Raw genomic sequence first — 8,611 nt, 5'->3', positions numbered from 1 at the left:
TGTGTTCATTTAGTCTGCAGTTGAACTGAAATTACAATACCAAGTAAACTCTTCTAATACATTACCTGTTTTGCCTCAAGAGCTCAAAAAAAATGATTTTTAAAAAACCGTAAACAAGGCAGCAAAAGTTATGAAATGAACAATTACATGAGAATAAAGGATTTCATACCAAAAAAAGATGAATATTTTACTTTATTTAACTTGACATGTCAGGTATGTGATGAGATAAGACAGGGACTTTCGTTACTTACTTCCTGAAATAACATGGTAGTGAATTAGAAGTAAGGGGGAAATTATGATGAAAAGTTCTGCAGACATTTATTATCCTTCTTTTTCTTATTATTCCCTCCTGATTCCACTCATCTACCTATATTTCCATCTGACAGCTGAAATGGGAATACACTGTGTTTGAGCAGACAATGCTCACTGCTGAATACCTCTTTGCATTTGCTCTCTTCTTTATCCATAGTTATAACTTTTACTCTTTATATATGCCTATGACAAAAATTGTGTTGGTTCCACAAAGCTCTACTACCTAGCTTCTCAATTAATATAGTATAATATAATATAATATAGTATAATATTTCATTTAACACCAAACATGATTGAGCATAGGCTAAAATGCAGAATAAGATTATAAAATATAAGAATATAGAAACATAGCTGAGGTAACAGTTCTTGAAAATAGTTAAAAAAGTGGAAAGTTCAGAAAACTGTTACATGAAGAAACAAAGTAATACACAGTGAGAATTATATTTAGAAAGCAGTGCTTTAGGGGCTGGGAAGGTAGCTCAGCGGTAGAGTGCATGCCTTTCAAGCATGAGGCCCTGGGTTCGATTCCTCAGCACCACATAAATAGACAAAGCCAGCAAAAAAAAAAAAAAAGCAGTGCTTTATATAGGAGAAAATTTGGAGGGGTGGCACTAAAAGCTTACCTGAGTAAACAAACATGCTATTGTCAGGTAATGTAACATTATCTCTGAAAGTGTGTCCTATCTTATTCATGGATCTTTGTCACACCAAATAGCTAGGTTAATATAAGCTATCCATACCACAGAGAATGGGAGATTTTTAGGCCCCTGTGATCATTCTGAGACTATTGCTCCAAGACATTCACTTTCTAAACCTTTATACGTATAATTTCTACAATAACCCTTGATTGACTGTCCTTTCCTTCCAGATCCATCTGCACTACTGCACGTTACACTCATCAGTATGATACTATTGATAGACGTAGTTTCCCCATTCTCAGATGAAGAGCTTCCAGACTTTCTCCACATTGACGCAAGTGAGCACTACAGAAAATCCATCTGCATGCTACTCCTCACTGCCTCTCCATCACATCAAACTCCTCATCCCTTTTTCACAACCATCAAGGATCTTCAGTATATGGGCAATATCTACCCTTAGAGTGACCTGCAATATTCTCCCACACTGATGTGCTTGGCTTCATTCAAGAAGCTTCTTTTTGGAACTAAATTCTTCAGACTTCACTTGATCTATCAGTCATTTACAAATTCAACATGAATTTGCCTGGTTCAGGAAGCATTCGTTGGTATCATTAAATCAAGGCAAAATGAATTAAATCGTTCTCTGGAGTTATATCTTCGAATATATATGCATCTAAAATTTTGGTGTGATCATGAATTATTTGAAAATATGTCTAATTACATTCAGCTGCTGGAAGGTGCTTATTCACAATAATATCCCTGAGAATTTGCACCTTTTTCTGAGTATATGAGCAAACAACATATACTTACTGGAATTTATTCAGGGGAAGAATTATGACCTAAGCATGGATTCCTCACCTATCTCTGACAGCACCACATTGTGGTTTTGCCTATTTAAACCACGTTTCTTGGTTTATCAATATCAATTATTTTCTTCTATTATAAAATATTTTAGTATTATTATCTTTTAAGAAGTTGTACAAAATGATTTCAATTCAATTATTCAATTATTTTATGAGTATAATGCATCTTAAATCTATATCACTCTTTCCATACTCCCCATGTTTTCCAACACCACCCATGCCCTCCATTTACATAGCTCCATCCACATCAATTCTTACACGATTATATCCTATCAGAACTATAACACATGCTGCAGGTTCTGTGCTGAGCTCCTTTGTGTGATCTCTCTTCTCTGATTACAGACATCAATGTAACTAATTCTTAATAAAAATCTTCCTTTTTTAAAAAAAGAGAAGCCTAGTGCTACCCTAAGAAGCAGTCGTTTTACTTACAAAGTACGCAAATGTGTTCTTTCCAGCCTCAATGTCCAGAAAAGGGCCTATGAACTGAGGGAGGTATCCACCTCCAGGACAAGTAGCATATATCCACAGCTATAGCTCAGGCTCCTGAAATCTTTTCATCAGAAAGCCACTGTTGAATATTTTTGTGGCCCCCAGAGTATGAAGCTTCCCCTGGGCTCATTCTAATTCATGGTTTCCTTCCCCTCTACTTAGTTACACTTGCCTTTATAGCTTCCATGAAGTGACCAGTATAACACTTCTTTCGTCTTTTCCCTGAATTTCATTGTATGAAAATTTAAGTTTGTAAAAATCCTCAACATAAGTATTTGACATACCCCTCAGCTCACCACTCATTGCCACACTCATCTCTGATACAGCTGATAAATTCTGTCTTCTTCCACCATTATGCAGATGGAATCCTTAATGTTTTTAGAAACCTCTTCACTTCTGTTCCACTCAAAATCAAATTATTTTTATTTATTCTCTCATAAAGCATGCTAAATAATTAACACATACCATGTCTTTGCCCTCATAAAACAGAGACTAAAACAGAATCTTTCCCCTGCAGGGATCACAATACAATGAGGAAAAATATTTTTAAAACACAATAATTATACCAATCACATTTATTTTTATTACGTTCCATTTACATTCCACCCATGGAGTTCAGTATGATAATTCAGTACATGTACACAATGCATACCAATCAAATGAAGATTGTTACTCCATCTCTTTAAACACTTTTCCGTATTTTAATTAGGGTATAATGTAATTTTTCACTTTAAACAGATAAAAGAGAAATCATTAGATCTTTTAACATGAATGCATTTATGAAATGCAGTTTTTTTATTCAATGTGTACTATGTAGAAAATGAGTTGTGTAACTTGTGGGTATGGATGGGAGGCAGAAAATGAAGGAGAGCAACGGAATGGGTGACACTGACCAAGAAGTATTATATGCTCAATTTGACTTGTGGAATTGTAAACTCTTTATACAGCTCCTTTGTAGTAACAATTTAAAAAAAAAAACAGAAAAGTATTGTTTTCATCCATGTATCTTCTTTATTATCTTTACTTTTATTTCTACCATGAACAACTTACTTTTATAATAATAATCATTACCAATAAACAGAATTACTGAGACATAGACTTACTGATTTACATTATATGGGATGTACCTTGGATAGCTGCATGCTCTAGAGGTGAAGAAACTGAATTCTAAGTCTGACTTCTTTTTTCTATGCTTGCAAGCTAGACATACTAGGCTTGCAATCTAGGCTCTATTCTGAGCCAGATGCAGTATTTGCACAGGCTTGAAACATACCACATGAAGACCATGTCACAAAGTATCTATAATCTAGAACTGTGTAAGTAATAAGCACCATGTCATCAGACTTAGATAATAGAAAATGTATATGTGTGTATAAATATACATGTATACATATATGCTGTATAGGAGATATATATGATATATATGTGTGTATATGTATCAATATATGTTTGGATATGTGTATATATGTGTATATGGATGTGTGTGTGTATGTGTGTAGTGAATCATCAAGCATGAGTCTGGGAAGACATCCTAAAGAAAAATACACTAAAATGTTCTTAAGTTAGCTTAGAAAGGAATACTTTATGCACAGCCTTGCGAATTTGCTTGGTCTTCACACTGTAGATTATAGGATTCATGACAGGAGGGATGAGCAGATAAACATTGGCAATAAGAGTGTGAACCAAGGGAGGGGCATGCTTCCCAAATCTATGCACCAATGACAAGCTGATCATGGGTATGTAGAAAATGGCAACGGCACTGAGGTGGGAGATGCAGGTGCCGAATGCTTTCTTCCGCTCCTCCCTGGATGCAATGCAGAGCACAGAGTGGATGATCAGCACATAGGAGAGGAGGATCAAAACAGAGTCCAAGCCGGCAGTAGAAATGACAATGGCCAGTCCAAATGCACTGTTGACCTTGGTGTCTGTGCAGGAAAGCTTCATCACATCAGGATGGAAACAATACGAATGGTGGAGCACGTGACTTTGGCAAAAGGTCAAACGCTTAAGGAGCAGGAGTAAGGGCACGAGGGCTGTTGTGCCCCTAATCACAATCGCAATGCCCACTTTGATGATCCGCGAATTTGTGAGGATCATGGCATACCTCAGTGGGTTGCAGATGGCAATGAAGCGGTCAAAGGCCATCACCAAGAGGACTGAGGACTCCATGAATGTGAAGCCATGGATAAAGAACATTTGAGCAATGCAGGAATCAAAGCTGATTTCTCGAGCATTGAACCAGAAAATCCCCAGCATGGTGACCAATGTAGAAAGACACAGACCTAAGTCTGTGAAGGACAGCATGGAGAGGAAGTAGTACATGGGTTCATGGAGACTTGACTCAGTGATGATGACAAACAGGATCATGCCATTCCCTGAGATGGCGACGGCATAGAGACAACAGAATGGAATGGAGAACCAGGCATGAGAGCCCTCAAGACCAGGGATGCCCGTAAGGAAGAAGACTGCAGGGTAGAAAATGCTCTGGTTGAAAAATAGCATGATGACTTAAGGAAGCAGCTATCCTGTGGTGAAAGGACCATATCCTATAATAATAAGGAAGAGAAATGTTTTTGCTCTCCTCAATATACTGTACAATTTAAGATCACCAATGAGCCACATCATGGTCCAGCCCCCCAGTGGAAATGTATACTCACTGACTCTTAAACTTCAAACTGATCTCAGGCGAAATGGTAAAAACCAAGTACTAAATTGTGTGAGAAGCCTAAATTTCCAAAAGATTCCTATTATTTTGTATCTAGGGATCAGATAATTGCATGCGCATACATAGAAGAGGAGGTGAGATAATGGATGGTCTGCATATAAATACAGCAGACAGGATATTTCTGAATGTTTCCGTTTCTGAGACAAAAAACCTGAGGTACTTTAAGGTTTATAAATCCTTGTGTACCATATGAAAATAGAAAGACTAGGAAATATTTTAAATATTTAACAAAGTACTTGTGACAGTAAATACACAACAGCTGCTGACTTAAAATAGATAAATATTAGAAGAAAACCAGTTAAATCTATGCCAATAGATCACTCTGGGTAATAGGACAAGGTTTATTTATTCAAGTAGGATTTGAGAACCAACTGATATCTAAGCAAATTTCTATCAACAGAAAGATGCTTTGAATTAACCCCAACAAGAGCATAGAAACTCACAGGAAGCCATGGACAACTACTGGGGCAGAATTGTCTGAGCAAGTGTCTCTGTTTTCCATTTTTACCAAAAGGTATTCATAATCGATTGGCTACAGGTTGCTCCCTTCTCTGTAGATATGTACTTACCCAAATCATTAAGTCTGCGAAATTAAAGAAAGCAGAAAAGGTCAGATAAGTGGATGTTAGGTGAAATGAACCCCAGGACAAGTATTCAAATGTTTTTTTCTTTCTTGCGATTGTTTCTAACATATTTATAAGATTATTTCTTTTTTTTTTTTTTTTGGTCCGGTCGTGGGGCCTGAACTCTGGGCCTGGAGGCTATCCCTCAGCATTTCAGCTCAAGGCTAGTGCTCTACCACTTGAGCCACAGCGCCACTTCCGGCTTTTTTTTTCTTTTTGCTTATGTGGTGCTGAGGAATCAAACCCAGGGCCTCTGGCATGCAAGGCAAGCGCTCTACCACTGAGCCACCTTCCCAGCCCCTTATAAGATTATTTCTTTGTGGCTTTGTATGTCCCTCCCCCACAGTATAACCTCTGCTTTCATTGTATTTGATGTTGGTATAATTTGTGGAAGGGAGGGACAAAAACAAACCGTTTAAATGGGGATACAGGTGGACCCATTGCAACAATGAGATGTACAAGTCTTTACGAACTTTACAACTTTGGCAGGGGGGAGGGGGGGAGGTTGATGGGAAGGGATGGGAAGGGGAAACAAAGGAGAACAAAAGAGGAGGCCAACAATAAGAATATGTACTCACAATAAGAAATGTTCTCATTATCTTGCCCATGTGATGGTAACCCCTCTGTACGGTATTTTCACAATAAAATTTTTTTTACAAAAGAAAGTACTCTGTGTAGATTCTTCAGTTTTCTTATGGCATATTTTAATCTACAGAAAGAATGCTTGGTTTTATTATGTATGTATTTCCCTTCCATCCATGAATTCACATGTTGACTCAACAAATACATTCAAGCTTGCAAAGTACCAGTATTCACAATGAATATAACTCTGGCCTGTTCTTGCAAAGAAGTCTATACATGACTGAGAAATAAACCATTGAGTAGGTAGAAACTTAGACTTAGATAGAATAATTTGGCTAAAGGAGAAGTATTAGAAGCCATTTCTATCTCTATTTGAGATGAGTAAAAAATGTTCAAAACAGGAGGCTTCTTTGAGTATTGAGTGAGTCATTTATCCATCCTTGTAATGCAACGCCTGAAATAATCAACTTATGAAGAGGAAAAGGCTTATTGGGGTTCATAGTTGTGAAGGTTTCATGCTATGACTGATTGGCTCTGTTGTTGCGGCTATGTGGCAGCGTGTCATGGTGGAAGCATGGGATAGGACAAAGTGCTCACCTTATAGTCAGGAAGTCAAAGAGTAAAAGAAGAGACCAGGACCTCATAGTCAGGAAGTCAAAGTGTAAAAGAAGAGACCAGGTTCCAATAATCCCTGTTAGAGGCATGCTCTTAATTCCCTAAAGCCAAGCCTTAGTTGTTAAAGGTTCCACCACCTCCCACGAGACCAAGCTGGGCACCAGGTCTTTATCATCCACAATGTATCATTGCACCTCGGTCTCTGAATAGTTTCACGTCCAACTCACAATGCAAAATTCACTCAGCACATCTCCAAGAAACTCCAGTGTTTTGATTGTTCCAGTATTGCTCAAAAACCTGAGTCCTAAGTCTCCTCTGAGACACAAATAATCTCATGTCTAAACCCCTACAAAAGTTGAAAATAAGTTGCATGCTTCCAAGACAGTGTCATAGCATAAACATTTCCCATTCCAAAAGGGAGAAATGGGAAAATAGGAAGGAGGGGTTGGATCAAAATAAGACTGAAATCCAACAGGACAAGCATTAAACATTTTACCTGCATCCAGCTTCCATAGCACATTCGTGTAGGATGTACATATTCCTAATGTTTTGGATAATTCTGCCCCTGTGGCCTCACTAGTGACAGCTAGTGGTTTGAATGCTGCCTGCGGTTTCCTTTGGCAAGCATTCCACGAGGCTGGCATCTCAGAATTCCTGGGACTGCATGGGAGCTTCACCCTCAGAGCCCCATACCTACCTATCAGCAGCGGCTTGTAGGGACTCCAGCCCTGCCACACACTTTGGCCCCAGGCTTTCCTCTGAACTGTCTGAGGGAAGCCTCCTTGGGCCTGTAACTCTTGTATTATCCAGGCTTGCAATCCAATGTTACACAGATGATGGCAAGGTCTGCAGCCAGTAGGAGCTGTACCCAAACCCACTTGAGCCATGGCAGGGGTGGCCTCTGAGTACCTGAACCACAAAGATTCCTGAAGCTGGCCTAGGTAAGCAGGGCAACTCTCTTGGTTCTCTTCTCCAGAGCCTTTTCTCTGAAAAGTCTTTAAAACAAATGTATAATTTGATACCTTAGAGCTATGAGAGGCAAGCTCTTGCTGAGATACCTTCAACACATCTTTCCTAATGTCCCTGTACAAAGATTTGGGCTCTTTTTTTTAAGTACTTCATTTTTATTGCTATCATAAAGGTGATGTACAGAGGGGTGACAGTTACTAAGTCAGGTACAGAGTACATTTCTTTTAGAACAATATCACCCCTTCCCTTGCTCTCTCCCAGTTTTTCCCTCCCAATCCCACCCACAAGTTGTATAGTTCATATTCGACCTAGTGTCCAGTGAGTACTACTGCTGCATTGTTCACCCTTTGTTCCTCTATTTCTGTGTCTTCCCTTTACCCTATCAAAGACAGATAAAGGAACAAATAAGACAGAAAGAAAAAAAAATAACAACAACCGAGACAAAAAACCTCTTGTTTCTATTTCCTGGAGTTCATGTCAATAAATATTGTTTGGTATGATCAGAGACACAGAGGTGTTGTGCCTTTGTGTTCCTCTCCAATACCTAGATGGGCTCCTTTACAATGACATTAAAAACTGCAGCTCCTTGAATCCATCTTTAAACCTGCTCCTTTTCTGACCAAATTGCAAGTTTTCTAAATCTGTCTGCTCCGTTCCTTTTTCCCCCTTGATCCTGATTCTCACCATAAATTTGTCTAAAAGCAGCCAGTGATATCTGTGTAGCTGTCTGAATGTCATGCTGCCTTGAAATTTACTCTGGGACAGAAACTGTGGGGTCACATTTTTTTTTCC

General features: G+C 38.6%; 1 protein-coding gene across 1 annotated transcript; it reads right to left on the bottom strand.

Annotated features, from left to right (window-relative positions):
* Window positions 1–3,862: 3,862 nt before the first annotated feature.
* On the bottom strand, window positions 3,863–4,807 carry LOC122115830 (olfactory receptor 51F2-like). Its single transcript, XM_042689393.1, has one exon. The coding sequence runs from the start codon at window positions 4,805–4,807 to the stop codon at window positions 3,863–3,865; it is 945 nt and encodes a 314-aa protein (XP_042545327.1).
* Between the last annotated feature and the right edge of the window lie 3,804 nt (window positions 4,808–8,611).

The sequence above is a fragment of the Dipodomys spectabilis genome, unplaced genomic scaffold (assembly GCF_019054845.1).
Source record: "Dipodomys spectabilis isolate Male_0828 unplaced genomic scaffold, ASM1905484v1 ptg000003l, whole genome shotgun sequence".
NCBI classification, from domain to species: Eukaryota; Metazoa; Chordata; class Mammalia; order Rodentia; family Heteromyidae; genus Dipodomys; species Dipodomys spectabilis.
Note: the sequence above shows the minus strand (reverse complement) of the source record. Positions and strands in the feature narration are given on the sequence as shown.